This window comes from Tripterygium wilfordii, chromosome 21 (genome assembly GCF_013401445.1).
Source record: "Tripterygium wilfordii isolate XIE 37 chromosome 21, ASM1340144v1, whole genome shotgun sequence".
Classification (NCBI taxonomy): Eukaryota; Viridiplantae; Streptophyta; class Magnoliopsida; order Celastrales; family Celastraceae; genus Tripterygium; species Tripterygium wilfordii.
The window spans coordinates 7,625,778-7,648,610 of record NC_052252.1 but is presented as its reverse complement, the minus strand read 5'-3'; the positions used below and the strand labels follow the sequence as shown (position 1 = coordinate 7,648,610).

General features: G+C 36.9%; 2 protein-coding genes across 2 annotated transcripts; one reads left to right on the top strand and one right to left on the bottom strand.

The window, feature by feature from the left end:
* Positions 1-526: 526 nt before the first annotated feature.
* On the top strand, positions 527-2,028 carry LOC119988155 (BOI-related E3 ubiquitin-protein ligase 1-like). The gene is made up of 3 exons (XM_038833094.1): positions 527-807; positions 908-1,253; positions 1,353-2,028. Exons 1-3 carry the CDS (start codon positions 767-769, stop codon positions 1,872-1,874), a joined length of 909 nt encoding a protein of 302 aa, XP_038689022.1. The 5' UTR covers positions 527-766; the 3' UTR covers positions 1,875-2,028.
* An 11,010-nt stretch (positions 2,029-13,038) lies between these two features.
* LOC119987842 lies at positions 13,039-17,177 on the bottom strand. The gene is made up of 2 exons (XM_038832745.1): positions 14,917-17,177; positions 13,039-14,830 (listed from the first exon to the last, which is right to left on the bottom strand). The coding sequence occupies exons 1-2, from the start codon at positions 17,175-17,177 to the stop codon at positions 13,039-13,041; spliced, it is 4,053 nt and encodes a 1,350-aa protein (XP_038688673.1).
* Between the last annotated feature and the right edge of the window lie 5,656 nt (positions 17,178-22,833).

Below are 22,833 nucleotides of genomic sequence, written 5' to 3'. Positions count from 1 at the left end.
TTATTGTCCGAAAAGAAATTTTGTGCTCTTCCCCAAAAGAAATATCACACGTGAGAACCAACTCACACGGGACTAGTCTCGGGTAAAAATTGTACGTATCACTCTGATAATTGTGCTTTGAATCTTCCTCTTCCGTTTCTTAAAAAAAGCTGTAAAAAAAACTGTAATTTTGATGCGTATCTAAAGAAATCATAAAAAAGAGGTAAATATTTTATACCATAAAAGCCTTTGAGATTATGATGTTACTTATTTTACATATATATATATATATAATATGTATATATATAAAGATGAAGTTGGACCCGATCAATAAGGGAAAGTGGAAGGTTAATGGAGAGTTGTCTTTGTTTAGGAAGTGACAGCGAAATCTGGGATGGGAATTCAAAGCAAATCTACAGAGACAAAATCTGTCACTCACCCCTTTCAATTTCTTTTCTTTTTTTTTTTAATTTTCTTGACCTTTTCATTTTATTTATATATGGAAGAGGAGTTTGTGCCAGTGTAATATTATAATAACATATGCGATTAATATGATTGATATTCTCCCTCTCTAAACAGAGTCCTTTGACTTTCTCTCTCTATCACCAGCCAGCAAAAGCCTTAAATATATCCAATTCTGGCCCCTTCTCACCACCTCTACTGCATGCGCTGCTCATCTCTTCCTTGTTTTCTCTCATACTTTTTTACATCTCCAACGTCTCTCTCTGTATTCTCTCTAGTCATACAACAATAACCGATCAACCACAACAGATTCTCATCGTTTTCCATGGCAGTTGAAGCTCGGAATATGAATTTTTTCCATTCTCGGTTAGTGCCTAACAGATATCTATTCCTCTGTTTCTCTCTTCCTCTGCCTTTTGTGTTCTTCAACATGTGTTGTTAACGTTTTTTTCTTTTTGATTTGCAGGAGTTTATTGAATCCGAATCAAGGGAAGATGAATATGTACAATACCCAGATGGATTCGGGCCTTAATTTCAATGGGTCGACGCCTGATTCAGTTTTGCCTATGTACCAGTCTCTGGATTACAACCCTGTTTCTGGGAAAGCATCGATGAACAAGGCAGACAGTGGTGTCACATACAACATTCCTGCTCTAAGAAAACGGCCTAGAGACCCAATCAATGACATCGAAGCCTTTAATGCCTCTCAAAAGTCTAAAAACTCTTCTGGATTTGCATCTTTTCTTGATCAAGATATCATCTTTCAGATCCAGCAACAACAATTTGAGATGGACAGATTCATTGCCGACCATGTAATTTTCTTCACACCCTGCCTTATTTTTCTCTTAATAAAAATTGATTGTATGTTCATTTAACTAACAAGTTTTTATTTCTGGTTATTGAATTAACAGACAGAGACAGTACGGATGGAACTGGAAGAGCGAAGGAAGATGCAATCAAGAATGCTAATACAATCAATCCGGGACAGAATCGTGAAGAAACTGAAAGAGAAAGACGAGGAGATGGAAAGAATCGGAAAGGTAAATTGGATTCTTCAAGAGAGAGTGAAGAGTCTCTGCATGGAGAATCAAATATGGCGAGACTTGGCCCAATCAAACGAAGCCACAGCCAATTCACTCCGCAACAATCTGGAACAAGTCTTGGCGCACGTTAGCGAGGACCGCAACCAGTGCGCCGGCCCCGCCACCGCGGACGACGCAGAATCAAGCTGCGGGAGCAGCAATGAAGGGGCAGCGGCGGAGGTGGCGGTTGCGAAGAGGATGTGCAGAAAGTGTGGGGAGAAGGAATCAAGTGTCCTGGTACTGCCATGTAGGCATTTATGTCTTTGTACATCATGTGGGTCCACTCTCATTGGCAGTTGCCCTGTCTGCGATTCTGTCGTGAATGCCAGCGTTCATGTTAACATGTCTTAAGACATATTTCCATGCCCTGAAAAGGCAAATTCAGCAGTAAAAATGGTAACAAAAAAAAAAGACAAATAGAAGAGATTTTATTCATTTTTTTGTTTCAATTTTGTTTATATTTGTACATATTTTAGGCAATTATGTGAATTATTTTATTCTACTATGGTATGGTATGGTTTCTCAATAATGTGAGTGAATTTGTCCTTTTAAAGAAACCAAGAATTCAACCTTAGAGTGTATTTGGATTAAGGAATTTGGAGGGAATAGAAGATGAAGGAAATGACGTTTCTTTTCAATACCTTTGTTTGAGAAAAATATTCTATTAAATTTTTATCAAAATTATTTCTTTCCAAAATGGAGACAGTTGAAGGTAAGAGATTATCAATTAAGTTTTTTGTAAATTAAAAATTTATTTTACCATTGCACATAACACTTAAACATAAAAATAAGAATGAATTAGTAAATTAAACTACTTTTCTTTCCCCCTTTTCCCTTACACTCTTTCTCTTCCTTCCCTTTCCTTTCTTTTCATTTTCTTCAAATCCCTAAATCCAAACACTCTTAATATTGGTGGTGGGACTCTCGTGTCTCTGAGGGAAGAGGCAATATCGGGAATCAGCTTATCACAAATGTTGTTGGTTGATTTTATTAAATATTTGGTTAAGTCATTGTCATTTTCGGTATCAGGGAGGGTTGGGTGGTGCCATTCAAAAAGTTTTGATTGAAAAAGCAAACAATCCCAAATGGAAAGGCAGAGGCTTTGTAGTTGTAGAGACGTTAAGGCGTGGGACTTTGATGTATGTGAGGGGAGGTGTGTATATCTTGTCAAATTTGGCATTATTGTTTGGGGACAAGAGTGAAGAGACCTATTATTCTTTTTTTCTTTCGGTTTCCTTTTTTCTGCTCATAAATTCATAATTACTTTCTTTTCTCTTCTTTTTCCCTTCTCCCTTATTTGGAGTTATTATGATTGTGAAAGCTCACGATATACACAGTATTGATATTATCAAATTTTAATTAGGGTTTGTTTGATAATCGTGGTAATGGACCTTCTTTGGGCACAAATAAATATGGAACCCACACGTGGAATATCTACATATCATAAAAGTGAAAATTGACGTTTGTAAATCAATCTCACATTGAAAAAGTAATAACTCAAAAGTGAATTTATAATCATTTTTCATGATCGGGAAGGCTCCGTCCAATGGTTGTTTGACAATCTAAAATGTTAGTAAAAGATTAGTCAATTGTGGATTCTATTACTATTAATTAATTGGTCAAAGTTCAATCTAGAAATAAAGAAACAGTTTTAACTCCACTTATACATAATATATTTATTGATTTTCTAATTTGTATTTTAGTTTTAACTCTATTTATACATAATATATTTATTGATTTTCTAATTTGTATTTTTCTTTGTAATTATACGAAAATATGATTAACCTATTATAAAATGATGTCAATGTTTCAACTAACAATTATATGTCATGTTTACTTGAACTTTCGTTGCGTTGCTGACTTCCCTCCAGATTTCCCTCTTACCAAATTCATGTGTTTTTATCTAGTAAAGACGAAAATCCAAAATAATTATTTTTATCTCCCCTAATATTTTAATTTATACGCGATATATTTTTAATATTTTAAATTTTAATTTATATTTTGTTGTAAATTGTACCCCCAAACCAGTCCTGGAGAATGGAGACAAGGCATAAGCTTGACACGTGTGAGAACAAACAAAATAATAAATAAACAGGTGATTCAATCGCTTGTTGTACCCTGCCATGTGTGTACGGTGATGCCAGTGGCCCCCACTTCTCTACTTTTCAATGAAACGATGACGTATTTACAAGAAAACCCACCCCAGAAAGTCTATCTTGAGGCTTGACAGTTATGTAAACCCAATTAGACCGTCATAAATCCGTAAACAAAAGCCGACAATAGCGGAGCTTTAGGTTTGTTTTTGTTTTCACAAAGGGTAAATGATACTTTTGATCTCTCACATATGGATGGTAAAACAACTCAGTTCCTCATATTCCAAACATAACAATTAGGTCATTGATATTTGTGAACTATAACTCGATCAGATTTGGAGGAAATCCAGTCAATCAATTTGTTGACCTATCACGTTGACCTAATAGAAACCTTCGAAATATGGTGACATGTATCGTTACCGTGAAGATTATCTGACGTGGATTAGAGCTGGTGGGAGATTGAAGCGGGAGATGTAAATTTCCCACAAAATTTTTTAGGTTAAATCTTCAAGCTCTACCATAATCTAACCCCAAACGTTTACATCTTCAAGCTCTGTCTCTCTGTGTCTCTGGCTCCATCGAGTTCGAAGTTGAGCAAAGGTTGAAGAACAATGATCAATATAACCAGAACTTATAAGTATTTCGACTTCGACAACCTAATCAAAATACTTTGGGGTTTTGTATGCCATTTTTGGGATCTTCTCATTCTTCATTTGTTACTTTCCAAACGTAATAAATGACTTAATCGTTACATTTGAAACGTGAGGAACTGAGTTGTTACACAATCCATCTATGAAGGACCAAAGTATCATTTACCACGCCCTACCCCCACAGGTGAAAGGCATGCTTTGCCCTCGTGGGTCTTCACGTGGCCCACCTCATGATCAGAACACTACTGCTGCAGCTACGTTTATATTTCCAAGTAACGTCGCACCTCTTGGATCTTGTATTTTGTGCTGGATAATGAGTTTGCTTTGCTTGATGCACACCCAATTTATATATATATACTAGTTTATTATGATCAAGCCAACTTAGTACAATTTCTCAAATCCCACCCATGAAAGATAGGATGGGAATATGGGATCCCTCTAAAATGACTAAAAGGTTCTTGACAATAGTATTATGCTAATTATTAATACTTAGCATTCTATCTAATGATAAGTGTTAAAATCAAATCTAACGGTTATAAAGAAGGGTGGGAATGTGGGATTACATGAGACGGAACGGGGGTGAGACCTGAAACTTTTTTTGGTAACCGAAGGCCCCAACCCAACCACTACTTTGTAATTTTTGGATCAGTTTTAAACCCAGACTCAACTGTCAAAGCTTGCATCACGACGACATGCGCTTCAAACTGGGCCGAAGACTTCCAAAAATGGGTTGCAAGGCCCACAGAACCAAGAAACTCTTAGGAAATATCTAGCTATTTTTGAGCTCCCGCCCCAGACAATTTTAATTCTTAAGTTTGGAGATATAACCAACCAGTCTATGGCAAAATTGTTTGGGTGAGACATGAAACGGTGCCCAACTTACCAACTTAGTCGATTTTTGCATCATCACAGTAGTAAATTTAGAAAATATGACAAAAATATAAAGTACAGCATGCAGACATGGTCAGTTGGTCACGACAAAAACAAAAGCAGAACAGATGCCATTATAAGGTGTCACATAAATGCTCTAATTATTTGTCACAAGAGTTGATCATTCTAAACTTAATCTCCTAACAAGATTAATGGAGAACAATAAGAGCTGTCAACTTTGAAATAATTCATTAACATATACTCTCCTCATCACCTCACATGCATGCTAGCTCCTCTTGCTACTCGATTATATATTTATATAAGTTTTCAATCAAATATTGCAAATATCAATCACATATTCTAAACAGTGCACCTGTCGGTGATTATATTGCCCTTCAATATTTTGATTTTGAACACAATAAAACTCTTGTCATTTTGAAGTACAAATCAAGATTATTTTATTATAAAAAATGACAATGAATATTTACTTAAGTTGATATCTACCTATTCAACTATGCTACTATATATATATATATATATATATATATATATATATATATATATATATACACACGCACACTATCTGACTTGACCTGACGACTACCATAGGTATCTTAATTTATGCCAAACCTTCAATTAATTAATTAGTTTAGTTGAATCATATAATTAATTAGATTCTTATATATTTATTGTACGTAGCATCAAAGACATGGACAACCACTCTTTATCTCTCTCTATCTTGAAATTAAACTAGCTAGCTAGTCTTCTCCAAAACCCTGATGGCCGCCCATCAAGGTAGACTTTTTAATTACTATCATTGTCAATATTCATTTGGTTACAATTTGATTCGCCAACCCATCTAGATACTTGTCTAAGATTGTTACTTAAAATAATATTGGTGATAATATTGTCTTAGCTTATCAAAATAGGAAAACCCTAATTAGTAAGATAAATTGTTTTTGTTTCTTTGTCAACTTTTCTTCAATTTTTTTGGCTTAAAATTGAAAACCCGCAAAGCCAAGCCTACCGACTTCCTTTATAAAAACAAAATAGTAAATCACAATCATTAAACCTATAAAACCGACATTAAATAATTATATAATAAAAAGTGAAGTCATCATCTTTTTTTTTTTCAAAAATTTCTCTTGGCCCTTATACACTCTTATATTATATATGAAAGAACGTCAACCTTTGTTGCTTTCAATCAACGTGTGCCACCTTTGCGTGGTCCAAGTTGAGATTAAAATATTATACCAGATTATTTTGACTAATAATTGGGAGGTATTGAGAGCAACACATGATGATGCATATTAATAAGATAAAGTTAGAGGTTTTTGGCTCTTCTGGGACCCTTTTGTCTATATATATGTATGTATGCATGTATATGTATGTAAGACTTTCAATGTTGACACAACATCCTATCCTCGAGAGAGAGAATAAATTATTCTAAAATTCAAGATCAACTGAGACAGATCAACTGATTATTGATGCAAGAGCACGTTTTACTTTTAATGTTATTTATTCAACTATGCATATATATTTTCTAGATCATGACGATGACCCACTTAGTGATTATATTATTATTAGGGTTCTATCATGAATCTACAGACGAAAATTTTAATAGTACTCTTCATAGGAATCGTATCCCATGCAAGTACCATCTATGACTTTAAATATATATATATATATAACTTGCCTATTATAATAATAACAATAATAAATCTTTCTAGATCAAGAAAAGGTTCTTCTTTACTGTATATATTATTGTTTTGTTCATTTAAATTAATTTAAATGAAATCTCATTCAATTTGATACGGTCTACACACGCAATGTAGGGACATAGTATATTATATCCTTTGATAACAATATTATTTCCAATCAAAAATTAATGATAAAAATAATATATAGTTCGCATGACCTCATTAATTTTTGTATGTATGAATAATAATGATATTTTTCATGATTTTCAATTTTGTTTTCAATTATGGTTTAATATATATTGAACTAATGAACTTGATGACGTGCAAATCTTGCTTGATTTGCTGGTGTATCATAATGGTTGAACTAGACTCTTTGGATGCTGTTGGTGTCGAACTTCCCTTCTATGCAAGATGAGTAAGTGTAAGTTAAGAAGTCCCATGAGACATGTTCCTCAGAAAAAAATGCTCCGATACTTAAGTTAAAACGTGAGGAAATTAGGGATTGGAAACTCATAGCTCGAGGCTCTCAAGCATATATATGTTGTGAAAGCAGTGAAATGTGTGTATATTATATCTGATGGAGGTACCTTTTATAGGGGTTGGATGAGTCTTACTCTGTTGTGGAATGTGTTCTTTGTTTTTTTATTTTATAAGATGCTTTGGTTTTATTAATAATAGAAGCACCGATAACAACATAACAGCAAAAACCAGACCAAAATGACTAGAGACAAATAGGAACCTAGACCAACCACACCAGACGACCAAAGCATAAACAACTAGCGAAGGATTCCTCTTTGGAAGTTTTATTCCTTTTTGAACTACCTTCCCGGTTTATCCGAGATATCCATATTGCATATTCTGAAGTATGGCAGTGAAATACTCTTCTTCTCGGATTTGACTAAGGTAACCGTTGTATGTAATATAACGATGTGAGGTTTCAAGGCGTCTGATTGTGTCTGAGGTATTCTTCTGCGTAAGTTTCATGTCCTTTTTGACCACCACGTGATCTTTATTGAGTGGACTGAGTGGAGGGTGTTTTGGTATCATCAACAGTAATTAAAACACCATTTGAAAGTACCTAAGCTTAATTAAGAAATTAAGTCTTTTTTTTGGGGGGTATTTTGAACCGACTAGATATTTTCTTTTTTGTTTTCCAATTGATGATGAATTCACAATGACAATAGTTAAATGTTTGATATTGTCACATTACAAAACCAAGTGATGGGTAGCATAGTAGCTAGACATATAAATCATCAATTTTAGAATAATTTGCACTAATGGAATCCAGGGAAGGTGGGGTACTGGGGTGCGAAAGGACATGTAAACATTAATGTAATAATATGGCCAACAATGATGTACATTTCTTTAACATGTGTGGACAAGCAAATTAAAGATATATATATATATATATATATATATATATATATATATGTGTGTGTGTGTGTGTGTGTGTGTGTATTCAAATGAAATGAAAGGTCATATATAGAGTGTTTGCTATATATTACACCAAGATGGCAATCAATATTGCATAATTACAAAGTCCCCATCATGTGTACAACTACATTATTATTCTATTGGGGCCAAAATTGATGAGTGAAATGGGTGTACTTCCAGTTAGACCACAAAGTTATTGAAAGAAAAGAACACAAAATAAGATATAAGATCTCGTAAACTTTACTTGTGTTGGAGAATTTTTGGCAAAGACATTGAACAAAGTAGTGGGTATTTGGCTAGTGGGTCCAATGATGGATCTCTCTTTTGTCATGGTAAAGTTTGATTAATCATAATAAACACAAGAGTCAGTTTCTTGGTGCGCCACTTGCCCTCCTCATCATACTTGCAGATGTATATATATATATATATCCATGACTCCCCCATATTCATAAGATTCCATTTTTCTAATTCCAGTACAGTACTATTGAATTGTCATTGTTATGTAATTGTGAAAGGAAACAAAATAACAAATTAAATTGGTTGAGCAGAACAAGAAATCATCTTGTTTTTGTTCAATTTAGGATGGGAATCTGAAGTTGCTATCATTATAATAATAACAAACAAACAAATTTGATTTATTCGTTAGGTCTCTGTAGATTGTCCTACTTGACCAAGCGAGAGAGAAAAAAAAAAAGAAAGAAAGGCTAAAGGAGAACTTGTCTTAATTAACTATTATATAAGTCGAAATAAAGGACAAAGCAAGAAGGCAAAGTTTGGGACTCAATCTCCATGCACCACTCTTTGTGTGTCTTTACTGAAAAGCACCTCCTTGAAAAACTGAGATTTTTGCAGGCAACGTGCTCCATCTAACACTTTGCTTTGGATTTTTTTTGGTCTTGAAACATGAACCCTAATCTATTGGACATCGACTTTTGGATAAACTTCCATAATTCTTAATCACAAAACCTTACGTCTAGTCTAGGAATTCAATTTTATAATTCAGAGTTAAATTTGGATCGATCGGTTATCAAACTTGGAAATTGTGAACTGCTCTCAGTCACCTACCTGTCTGCTTATTGCAAGATGTGATATTGTATAAGTTCCCAATTTGTTAAAAAATATATTTCGCAAAATGATTTAGAAAATATCATATAATATGATTGTTTTAATTTAGGGCAGTAGTACTTTCAATGAAGGGTGGTGGATGTGGTTTGAGAGAAGTTTCGTCCTCTTGGAACAACATCAAACATGGGCATCATTTGATATATCATATTAACACCTTATCAATCAAAAGACAACCTATTAAGTTCGTCCCACATGGTCTGCCAACTCTTATCTCATAAAACTAGAATGAAAGTTGTCAGCACCATTCATATCTACATCTGCACTGTACCTATATATTTTTCTTTTTTCATACTGGGCCCTACTATCTGACACGAAAAATGGGTCGATTCCAGTATCAAGGCCCATGTCAGTATCAGGGCCCACTACTAATGTAAAAAGAGAGAAAGTTTGTCGTAGAAGTAGTATAGTAGTCCCACACTATCCATCCATACTAGTACATATTCCCTTGCGTGTGGGGTTCTTTTTATATTTTTAATTTTTGATGGAGATGGGGAGGACACAGCCAGGCACAAATTATGGATCCAATTTGATTGCTTTTATGTGGCTCATAATGTGAATCCTGACTTTCTTTTGTTGTGTTGTCTATAATAGAAAAATATTGTATGTACCGACTATATGATCCATCAGTCTGGAACTGATGTTGCTGCCTTTGTTCTCTCTTACAACGCAGTTGCCCTTTATGACAAGGGTCCCATGCATAATCAAGTGACAACACCTTATCTAAAATATTTTCTATTGAATTATTGTGATCTACCCACAAATGACTGATATGGGGTTCACTTTCTTGGGGGTAGATGGATTTGGTAGGGTAGGGATAGTGGAGTAGAACTAAAGGCAAGGCAAGCTGGCAAGGAACAGTTTATTGGATTTCATTTATTATTATTTCATTGTTGAATCCAATTAAAGCCACCAAAGCTGGAGTGGTGCAGGCCTTTGAGGCATTTTAACACACACACTTGGTGTGCACACATCAGATTCTGCCACTAAATAAAACGCACTTATTAGTGCAGACTGAACCCAAACACCCATCTTGGGGGAAATGATTGTCTTGCTTTTTCCATGTTTTAAACCTTAAAGTCTTCAATTGGTATAGTAATATTACAAGTTTACAACAACCCAATTTCAGTGGACACCCTTTTGTGATTTCATCTTTTGCTGCTCTAGTGGGAACTCATGACTTTTTTTTTAATAAAGAAGAATATCAAAAGTGGTGGTGAGATTGAAATGGAAGTAATTCAAGGCATTAGGAATAATGTGCTACTTTTTCTTCATTTGAAGGAACCATTTTTGTTTTATATTGAAAGTGGAAAGAGAATATGTAGCATTGAAAGTGAAAACTGACTAAAGGGCTTCATGGTTGATGGAACAGTTTTCTTGGTGGCATGTTATTGAATCCATTGCTTTTTTTTTTTTTTTTCCTTTTCTTCTAATCAACAGTTCTGTCAGGTGTCAAGAACAGTAGATGAGTCACTGTGATTCACATATCATTCTCTGAAGACTGGTTGATTCTGATAAAAAGAATCATGTGTCCCATTATTGTATATGTATAGTACACTTTCTTGACAAACCCACTTAGGCAAGGCAACTACACATCTTACTTTCTTCTTTATATACATCTACATCTTTTTTTTGTTGAGAAAGATATAGAGTTGCTTTTAGCTTACTGGGTGGTCCAAAGATATTGAATTGGTTCTTTTCTTCTTTTTTGAACTTTGAACCAAAAGCTGGGCCTCAGTAGTGGAGAATGGTGAATGGGCCTCCCTTTTTTGTTTGTTTTAATGTTCTTTACATCCTCTCTTACCCTTGTCTCGTGGGCCTTATGAAGTTACTTATTTTGATACTTCTCCTAATGGGCTTCCTTTGACATGAATTAAGATTGGGTTTGTCTTATGGGCCGAACTCTCCGTTTTAGTAGGCAAAATGAATCTGGGCCTCTGGTTACAAAAAAGACAAATAGGGATGTATCACATGGGCCTTGTGGTCCACAACAATGAGACAACTTGTTAGGGGTGAATATCGGGTCGGGTCTCGGGTTTCGGACCGGGTCTGACCCGACCCGATAATTTTTAAGATCAGTAGACCCGGTCCGTTAACCATGTGAAAAATATTCCGGATTATCGGGTTCGGGCCACCGGGCTATCGGGTTCGGACCGGGTTAACCCGGTGGCCCGGTAGAAAAAAGACATTAAAACAAACAGCTGACTGTTCAAGGGCTTCTTTGTGCTCTTTTTTTTTTTTTTTGATAAAACTTCTTTGTGCTTTAAAGGCCCATTCCATGTGCCTCTCTTTTTATAAACAATGTGGGATACTAAAAAGTGAACTAACAAGTTGCTTAAAAAAATATATATATTATATTTCTATAAAAATAAATTGTTTGTCTTCACCAATACAAGCCTTCTTTTCTCCTTGAAACACCACCTTTTAACTAGACCAGGTGAAAGAGTGAGGAGACTGAGACGAGCTAAGTTTAGGGGTGTTTCAGTGTTTTTGTATTGGTTAAAAAGTGAACTAAGTTTCAGTGTTTGTGTGTTTTGGTTAAGATTCTTAAGGAGCACTAGTTGAGCTCTAATTGAGCTTCAAAAATCTTTTTGATGCATCATGCCATTGGACTGTACAATGCTTTTGTTTCACCTATCCCATTGGACTGTACAATTCTTGCTGGCAGAAAGATTTGTTTGAGAAATTCCATCACAAGTGAGAATCGCAATGAGAAACACATGCAAAATCAAATTGTTAGACATGTCAGTATCCCACATCGTAAAAGTTGAAAGAGAAGCATGGGCAAAATGGCTATAAAACCACAAAGAAACACAAAGTTTGACACAAAATCAAAAACATTTAATTTAAAAATTATTGTGGGCTGGGTTATCGGGTGACCCGATAGCCCGAAAATGACATAAATATTAACCCGGAACCCGGTCCTGCTATTAATTTTTCGGGCCGGGTTTGGTCCGGACCGATAAATAATGTTTTGGGTCAGCCCGATAAACTCCGGGTCGGTCCGGGTCTCCGGGTCGGACCGGGTTTGCAGACCCGCTGAACACCCCTACAACTTGTGATCGCTATTTGCTTTCACCAATTCTTGGAAGGAATGGGCCTTGTGGCCCCTACTTTCTAAACCAAGTATGATCCGATGAAAGCATTACCTCTCAAAATCATAGCAATTGTGTCCATTCTAGTCGGTCAGCATGCCATATTTGGTGTCGCAGCCCTACTTCTAACCCGTTCGATCCCGGATCTGAGCCCAAATCGAAACCAAGTATGATCATACTTGCCAGGTATTACTGGATTCGTTTGACATGTTATGGTCTAATTGTTCGAAGGAAAATCCGTAGCACAAGTTTCCCTTTGCGGGGTTTGTGGTAAAGAAGATACTGATCCGATTATTGCCACAACTGGATCACAGATTACAGCAGATAATCCACCAAATCAGGAGTAAAATGAGGACATTAATTGGACATTGAAGTCTCCACTAATCAAGCAGCAATTGACTAAACTCCTCCCTCATTCTAAGATCAATGATATAAGTTGTATATTACATTCACACTTATCTAGAATCATGGGATACCATACGTAAATCATGTGATATAGTTTTTTTTTTTTGATACTAGGGAGGGGGAATACCCACAAACAAACCAAAGGATTAAACCTCTATTTGCAATACCCGCCTAGGCCAAGCAACTCCAATAAAATCCTCCCAAAGCAGACCCTGAATGCCAACAATAGGATGCTGAAGAATCGTTAGCCCATTGCCATGGTTGAGAGACTCAGATGCAAGGAAATCAGTAACCCGGTTCCTTTCTCTATACACGTGAATTGCTTTCACCTCCCAAGCTTGATGAACAAGCTTCCGGCACACACTAATCAAATTGGAAAGAGAGAGCTTTGGAACACTCTGCTTATTTAGCCAATCCGCAACCATATAGGAATCTGTCTCCAAAATAACTTGGCGAAAACCCTCTTCCCAAGCTAGACGAAGCCCATGAATCGCTGCCCAGAGTTCGGCCTCTATCGATCCACAACTGCCAATATTAGCAAAAAAACCTTTTAACCATACACCGCGATAGTCTCTTAGCAAACCTCCAGCACCAGCTGCACCATGCTCACCTTTACTACACCCATCAGTATTGAGGGTCACCCATCCTTGAGGAGGAGGAGACCACCCAATCATTTGCAAACCATACATGCCTTTACGTACAAGAACAGATGCATGAAGGCTAAAGGCTTGCTTGATTTCAGCCAAATACCTCTTGATCCACATGAGCTTAGAATCCACCAAGTAGTCTTTATCATTAAAAACCATGTCATTTCGCGACCTCCATATGCTCCAAATAGCCACGACAAACATAGTGTCCCAGCTAGCCCCAAGGTCAGTAACTGAATTCTTACACAAATTATAAGAAAGCCAATCTTGAAAACCCATTAAGTTTTGACAACGGATTTCAACAGGAGGCATTAATAAGTTCCAAATATGCACTGCCATAGGACACCTCCTAAATAAGTGATCCACATCTTCAATCTCACCAGGACAATTTTTGCAAAAAGGAACATCAGTAAATCCTCTTCGGACCCTTTCTGAATTACATAGCAATCGTTGATGTTTAACCATCCAAATAAAGGCCTTGACCCGTTGAGGAGCCTCAATTTTCCAAATAGACCTCCATATCTTATTTGTATTGACCCCCTCATAACCTGTAGCAATGTCATATGCAGTCTTGATTGAAAATTCGCCACTACAAGACTTGCCCCAACATAAACTATCCACAACATCATCATCTTCTGATAGCATGAAAGCCGCCAACTTTTGTTCGATATGACTAGGAAGGAAATCCTTAAGAGTATGCCAGTTCCAACCAACCCCTCTCCTCCAATAATGACTAATCGGCCTGTACATATCCACCATATTAACATTCTTTAAAGATATATCAAACAGAGGACTATCTCCAATCCAAACATCCAACCAAAAAAGAGTGTCCTTCCCATTGTGCACCATAGCCCTTATACCCTTAGTCAAAATAGGGACAGCTATAATCACTCCACGCCAAAGATTAGAAGCCCCATTTTTACTCTGTAACTTGTCCAGACTAGCATCTGAATGAATGTATTTGTTACTTACCACTTTGGCCCAAAGACTATCCTTTTCATTAATAAGGCGCCATCCTATCTTAGCAAGATAAGAATGGTTCATTTGACACATTCTTTTAATCCCTAGGCCCCCTGCATCTTTCGGTCTCGTCACCTTCTCCCAATTAACAATACTCACCTTTCTTAGCTCCTCATTACCTCCCCACAGGAACCTCCGCACTAATCTTTCAATATTCATACACACCCCCTTGGTAATAAGGTCGTTTGCATCACATACGATGGGATAGATGTAAGGACTGATTGAGCAAGCACTGCTCGCCCCGCAAAAGAAAGATATTTCATTTTCCAACCTTGCAATCGAGAGGAAACACGATCCAGAATATAATTATAGTCCCCCACTGTTACTCGGCCATGAATAGAAGGAGCACCCAAGTACCTCCCTAAATGAGTCGTGAGAGTAAATCCTGACATCTGGGCAAGTTCCTGAGCAACACCAGGGTCCACATTCCTCGAAACAAAAATCTGCGATTTTTTAAGACTAACCTTCTGCCCAGAACCAGCACAGAAAGTTCTAAGACAGTCCTGGACTACATTCATTTGATCAATAGAAGCCTCGGCAAATAACACCAAGTCATCCGCAAAAAATAAATGAGAAAGATTTGGGCCCTGTCTGGAAAGTTTAATAGGCACCCAAGCCCCTTGAGAAACCGCTCTGTTAATAATATGACCCAGCCGCTCAATACAGAGAACAAATAAATAAGGAGAAATAGCATCCCCTTGACGAATACCTCGACTAGGATTAAACCAGTCCAATCTGTGCCCATTCCAAATAACTGCCATCCGAGATGTAGTGACACATTGCATGATATTTCTAACCCAAATATCATCAAGACCCACCTCTGTCAAAGTATCTTGAATAAAGTCCCAAGAAAGCATATCATAAGCCTTCTCAAGATCAATCTTGATAGCCATATACCCTTTACCACCTCGCTTCTTACCCATAGAATGCAACACCTCTTGATACACAATAATATTATCAGTTATTTGCCTTCCAGGAACAAAGCTACTTTGATTCGGAGAAACAATACTAGGCATAACCCGCTGCAAACGATTAGTCAGAGCTTTAGTAATCAACTTATAGCCTAAATTGCAAAGGCTAATCGGTCTAAACTGGCTAACATATTCAGGCACCATAACTTTAGGAATAAGGACAAGAAGCGTATCGTTAATTCCTGAAGGCATTATACCCGAATCCAAAAACTCAATAACAAACCGGCATAAGGAGTTCCCAACTACAGACCACATCCTCTGGTAAAAACCTGCATTAATTCCATCAGGGCCAGGAGCTTTCAAGGGTGCCATATCAAAGAGAGCCTGACGAATTTCTTCAGCCGAAAATCGCATATGAATCTCACTGGTTTGTTCCATATTCAGAGCTGGAAAATAACCTCTAGGAATCAAAGACATATCACAACTATCATCCATAGTATACAGGTTCATGAAATAATCATGTACCATAACCTGAAGAGAAGCTGGATCCGAGATCCACACATCATTGGGCCCTTTCAGAGCTTCAATTCTACTTCTACTCTTACGGACCATGGTAGAAGCATGATAAAATTTCGTATTGCGATCCCCAGATCTTATCCAATTTTCTCTAGACTGCTGGTACCACAAAAGTTCCTCCTGAAATAGCACAACATCTAACTCCTTCCGAAGCTTGGACTCTAATTTCTGCAATCTCCAGGAGGGACTAACTGCCATCCGAGTTTGAATCCCTCCAATTCTAGCCCACAACCTTTTTTTTCGATGATAAATATTCCCAAAAGTATTTCTATTCCACCCAGTTAAAGCAGTCGCAATATTAGAATTATTTTCCAACACAGACTGCCCACCATCCCAAACTTGCCTCACCAGCCTTTGAAAATCTGGGTGAGTAAGCCATGCTGCCTGAAACCTGAAAGATTTGATACAGTTATCACAATCTTGCTCTTGAAAACGAATTAAGATTGGTGAATGATCAGAATGATGCTTTGGGAGATGGACAATAGAGGCTGTAGGAAACATCTCCTTCCAACCACCAGAACAAATCGCTCTATCCAACCTAGTGCCCTTTAAAATACACTCTCGAGAACCTCTGCTCCAAGTATAAATTGGCCCAGAAAAACCCATATCTATCAAACCTTGATCAAAAATCCAATTAACAAAACCTGCGCACCTCTTGTGGACCTGATGCCTGTTGGAGCTGACTTCATCAGAAGAAACAACTGAATTAAAATCACCAGCTAACAACCACGGCGCCGTAATGCCAATCTCCTCCTTGCGCAAATCTTGCCATAACATCTTTCTCAGAGTTGCATTTGGGCTACCATAGACCACAGTCAAAAACCAATTACGAGCCCCATCACCATTAACACACAAATGAACAAATTGAGGGTGGGTGTGAACTACCTCAATTTGATACTTATCATGCCAAAAAACCCAGATACCTCCACTGAAACCAAAGGCTTCCACCCTCACCCAATTTGCAAAACCCCATTGCTTACAAAGAGAATCCGCGTGAGAGCCACTAACCTTAGGCTCTAACAAACCCAGGACACCAGGCCTATGAAGGCGAAGAAGATCCTTTAGGGCGCGGTTAAACTCCCTCGAGGCCGCACCTTGACAATTCCAAATAACACAATCCATAAAAACCATATTAACAATAAAACAACGAAGACCAGAAAACCCAAGCACAAATCAAGATTTAGTATTCTCAACGCCTTCCACCACAGTAGGCGCCACACCTAAATCTCCACCAACTAGCAGAGGTTCATGCGTATCAGTATTACCACCATCTCGAACATCCATAAAATCATTCTCTATGGTATGACCAAGAGTATGGAACATAGGAGGATCCTGATGGTGCTCTATAGTAGGAGGCAGCTCTTCTACAATATGAGGACGAACATTATTAACCACCGTTCGAACTATCTCCTCTCCGCCTTTAGATCCACGCACCAAGACATGATCTGTTTCAGCAGCTGCACGCCGAAGCTTGTTGAAAGATTTGGGTGTCTCAGAACTAGTATCATTCTTACCCTTAGATTTGTACATATTGGGCCCATGTGAAACAGGCTGGCCCATTTCAATATTATATATTTCCTTTTGCACCTTCACATTGGGACGCTTTCCTTTACTACCAAGTCTTGCACCACCCACATCTTCTTGGCCCACCAAAATTTCTTCATTTATTATATTATCCAGCCTATCATCTTGCTCATGCGTGTCCAATAACGCAAACCGAGATTGCCCCTGAGTGATCTCCTTGGATTTAGAGACATCAATTATCATGTCACCTCTACTATTACGCCCTTTATTCAAATTTCCATACTTATCCTGCCTGGCAAGCGGTCTACGCATCTTTCTCGTGGCAAGCATTCAAGGTCCAAAGCTCTCCATTATCTCCGGATTTTCAGGAATATTGTCTTTCCTATTTTGTAAAGCATCCACAATTTTCTCCGTACTTTCATGCGGAATAACCGACCTTTTTTCAGTCTCCATCGGAACCTGACCCTCACCAGACAGACACGTATCCTTCCGATGTCCATACTTGCCACACCCAAAGCAAATCAGATGTATACCCTCATACTCAATGCGTCTGATTCTCCTTCTCAACTTAAACTTAGCAAGCAATGGTTTATTAATGTCCACCTCCACACATAAACGAGCGAACTTGCCACGAGAAGCCATAATAGTAGTATCATCCACCTTGATTGGTCTACCAATCTTCTCACCAACCCGCATAAGAAAGTCGTAATCATAATACTCAATTGGAAGACATGGAAACCGAACCCAAACAAGTAGATTCTCCAGATTATCTTGATTGGGGTCAAAATTTGGAAACCATTGTCGTACCGTAAGATAGTGGTCCAAGATCATCCATGGGCCCTCATACTTAGCATACTCATAATCATCTTTAGAAGAAAATTTGGCAAGGAAGAAATCATTGTCAATAGCCACCAACTTCAAATGAGCCTTTGGACGCCATAACGCCTTAATCTTCTTCAAGAGGAAATTGTACCCTATAGGTCTCCCTAGCAGCTTCACAATAAGGGTATGCTTCCATGGCCTCCGTAATCTAGCTTTTTCCTCCTTTGATACAATTATCACCGGACAATCAACATCCTCCTCCTCCACCATATCTCCATCGTCATCTGAGACACAATCATCTTCATCCTCTCCACCCCAAGTATGTTGTGGCCCATTATCAAACCCTATGAGCTTATCCTTAAAAGAAAGGTGATTGCCATGACTCCCGTCCACCGAAGCCTGAATAGCAACTATCTCCTCCACGCGATTCACCATATCAACATCATGCACCCCGTCCTCCACCCTATCAAGGGTGGTTTTAACCTTCTTGTTGCTGCGCTTAAGCAGATCTCGTTCCTCTTGAGAGCGTTCCTCGCGAGAGCGTTCCTCCATAAAAAATTGCGACCTTATGTTAACAAGTAGAGAGAGTATATTCTTTGAAGACCCTTCCGGGATTTTCATGTGATATAGTTGTACTCTGTATTCTATATTTCTATATATACGGCTACACAACTTTCATGTCATATAACCCAATCTCTAAAATTCTTGAGTAGCGGTATCTTGCCTTGGTTCCCAATTAGGTTGTGGTAAAGTTAAAAAATCTTGACTTGGCACCAAATTTAGGTCCAAAATTGGTTCCTGTATATAATACAAAGAGATAATGAGTACATATAAGAGATTTTTAGTTTTGTATTTAACTAAAATAAAACCCAACTTACTTGAAGTTCGTAATCATGACTTGAAGATTGATTTGGAATCTTCATAGAGTAATCATCCAGCACGTATATAAATATATAAAGTAAAAAAAATATAAATACGTCATTTTTCTTTTAAAAAAATCATATAAGTATCAAAAATATGTATGACCAGGTTTGCTATTTTTTTGCCTTTCTTTTTACGCATCTCATGTTGTGGGCTTCATTCTTTTCTTACCCTTTTGTCCTTTTTTCTTCTTGAAAGACTTGATATTTTTGCATTCGTTTGTTAATCACTTCTTCAAGCTTATTTTCCGTTACAACTTTCTCCCCTATTATGAACTTTTCAAGCTTTTTACTATATTCATCTATCATCATCTGCATGCAAGATCGGGCATATTTGCTCATTTAAACTTGATATGTGAGCCGCAAGAGTTGTGATTGAACCCTCTTAAACCAATCTACACTATCTTCTTCTTTATCAAGCTTTCCTTCATCTAGTACATGTTGACTCCTTACTATGCTTGTGAGTCTATTCAATATGTATTTCTCTAAAAATTTTATAATGCATAGATGAGTAAACACTCTTAGTACATGACAACACAACATGCCCTTAATTTTGAATTTCATACAATTACAAGTTGCTACGTCATCTTTAGGCTCACAAAAGACTTATTAGTCCTTCTCCTTTGAGTAATATGGAGAAACAACATATTCATGTGAATCTTGGTTCATATGCTTTATTATAACTGAATATGTGAGGCCAAATTCTATCTTGAAAAGACTGAAAATTTTTAAAGTGTTTCAATAGTGGGGACTTTGAAAAGCCCAAGGTAGGAACATTCTACTCATTTAAAACTCAGCCTCCAATTTATTTTGCTTGTGTTCCACCACCCGATCAAAGTGCCTAAAGAAATCACTAATATTCAAATCACTTTTTAAGTGATATTGAGGTCACTATTAAAACTTTCTCTCATTTGTGTGCTTCTAATGCCAAGTGTAAAAGCTTTTTTCTTAGCAATTTCTTCCAATTAATTAAAAATTCATCCTCTTTCACATAGTCATATATGCATTTGTTGAAATTTTTCATAAATGGAGACTTATTCTTCATATAGCAACTAAGATGCTTAACTGCATTTTGTCGAATGTGCCAAGTGCACAATCCATGAGATACTTCAAGCCACACAACATCCAATGCTCTTGACATAGCAGCATCTTGATCGGTAAATATCTATCAAACGAGGTTTCTTATCACTATGTGCATTTGTAAAAGTTTCAAAAACCATGAGAAAGATCTAATCGACTCATCGTATAAAAGGGCAGCCCCTAAAAAGAATAATTTTTCTATGATGGTTGAACCTAGTGAAGACACCTAAAGGCCTCAGTTCTTTATTGGTGCCAAAAGTAGTATCGAAAGTTACCATCACCAAAAGTAACATAATCAGCAATCATTTTGCCATCAGTCCAAAATATGTTCATAATATTTTCTTCACAATCAAGTTGCATAGTATAAAAAAATGAGGGTAAGACATGGTTTTCTTCTCAAAGTACGTGAAAAACTGCATAGATCACCTTTGGCAATATCTCTTTCTTCTTGATCTTAGATATGCTTTTTGATCCTCAATACAAACCCAAGCTTATCCCTACCATCAATTCTATGCTCAATAACTCTTGTGCTGCCTTAGGAGTAAGCCCTTAATCATAAGCTAACTCTATTGCTAACACATGAGTAGTAGTGACCTTAACATGTGACTAGTTACAGGAGACTGTAACTCATGATTATGTTCTATTACAAGATCCTTCACTACATATTCTCACTCGCTTTATCGAAAAAAACCTTCATTCTCACACCACAACTAGTTCTTGTAACATCATGTTGGTGATTCATATCATTATTTTCTTTTTCTCTCTTGTAACTGTCCTTATAACACACAAACAATTGGTTTGTAACCACTATATCCTTTTTATTTTTATTTTTATTGACATACTCTTTTCTCAAACCAAATCTCACTTTTTTCGAAAATGTCTTTCAAAATTCAAAAACATCATTCATTGTGTTAAAACTGCATACCTATTTTGGGTATACAATCTTGTTACCCATATACTCTTGGCATCCCATCCATAACGCTACAATTGAAATTATCCATGCTAGACAAATCTCTATAAAAAAAAGTAAAAAAACAATATGTTAAAATAAAAATAAAATTCGAGACTGCAAATGGAGAATGAAAATAACAACCTAGGAGGATTGCAAGATTGATGAAACCAAAGTAAATCCGAAGTTTCAGTCAAATACCCAATCATAATTGTCCATTAATGCCATTAACACCTTCGATGGATGCCTACGAACAATAATTGAGAGCACAAATCGACCTCCTACCCGACTCAAATCGATCTCTCGCTGCAAAATGAGAGATGGGTCATGTGAAGAACTAAACAAAGCAATGCGGATTGATTTGCTTGATACCTAGTTTCATAAAGTTTAGATACAAGTGCAGAAGATTCTCATCAAAAAGGCAAAAAGGGTTTCTAGTCCTTTCGTAAAAAAGTCTATTCAAAGCACTTATTTTGTTCTCAAAATAGAAAAAATTATTTAAATGCTTAGCTTCAACACTGGTTGGGTCCAATGTCTATAAACACTGGACCCCCTCAATTTTGGCTCGAGACGTTCATTTCTGTTATAAGTGACAATTACTACGATGACTTTATCTAGTGAAGCAAATATACGAGTATGCAGAACTTGGGTAACTAGTTATTTGGCTTCCAAGCAGTTTGCATGTGAGGGTGATAGAAGAGTTTCTCACTCTCACCACTCCATTATCATTTACATGGGAGTGTACAAAGTTGCACTTATATTTCATTTACTGTTTAATTATTGCACACAACATATATGCCCTAAACTTAGGTCATATGACTGAAAGAGGAAGTGACATACTTTCTTCTTAAGAGATAAGGGTTGAATAGATAGAAAAAACAGTTGATGAAGAAGTCAATTAAAGGAGATTAAGTGAAACGAATCTTATCATTATATTTCTGCTTTGTTTATACTAGCTCTTGTGCCCTTTTCTTTTTTCTTGTTGTTGGGTGTGTAGTATGAGAAAATATTCAGTGGTCTTGGTACGCCATGTCATAAGTTGACGTTGACCAACAATATTATGACATTTCATTGAAGGTTGATGTCAAGTCAAATCATGGGTGGGTGGTTGAAAATTATTTGAAATTAGAATTATAAACTAACTACTATCAATTTTTGGTTTTTGCTTTTAAATAGCCTCTATTAGTAGCAAAGTGACATTTTTGGATTGGAGAGGTTGAAATTAGATGGTAAAAGCAAAAGTACTCAACTCAGCATCTAAGTTTCTTAAAGTATGGACCAACAATAGTCTATTTGTGGCCCACATACAGTCTCACAAGATGGGAACTTAATTCTTGACTGTGTTTGTACTTTGTAGAGTTAAAAGGTAGAATGACTCACTGCAAGCTTTCCCATTTTGTACAATCCTTCATTGAGGGAAAGTAAAACAAGGAGCAATCAAGGGAGACAAAAACGTACAAAAGGTTTTTGCAATCTTTGTCTGCTGCTGGTG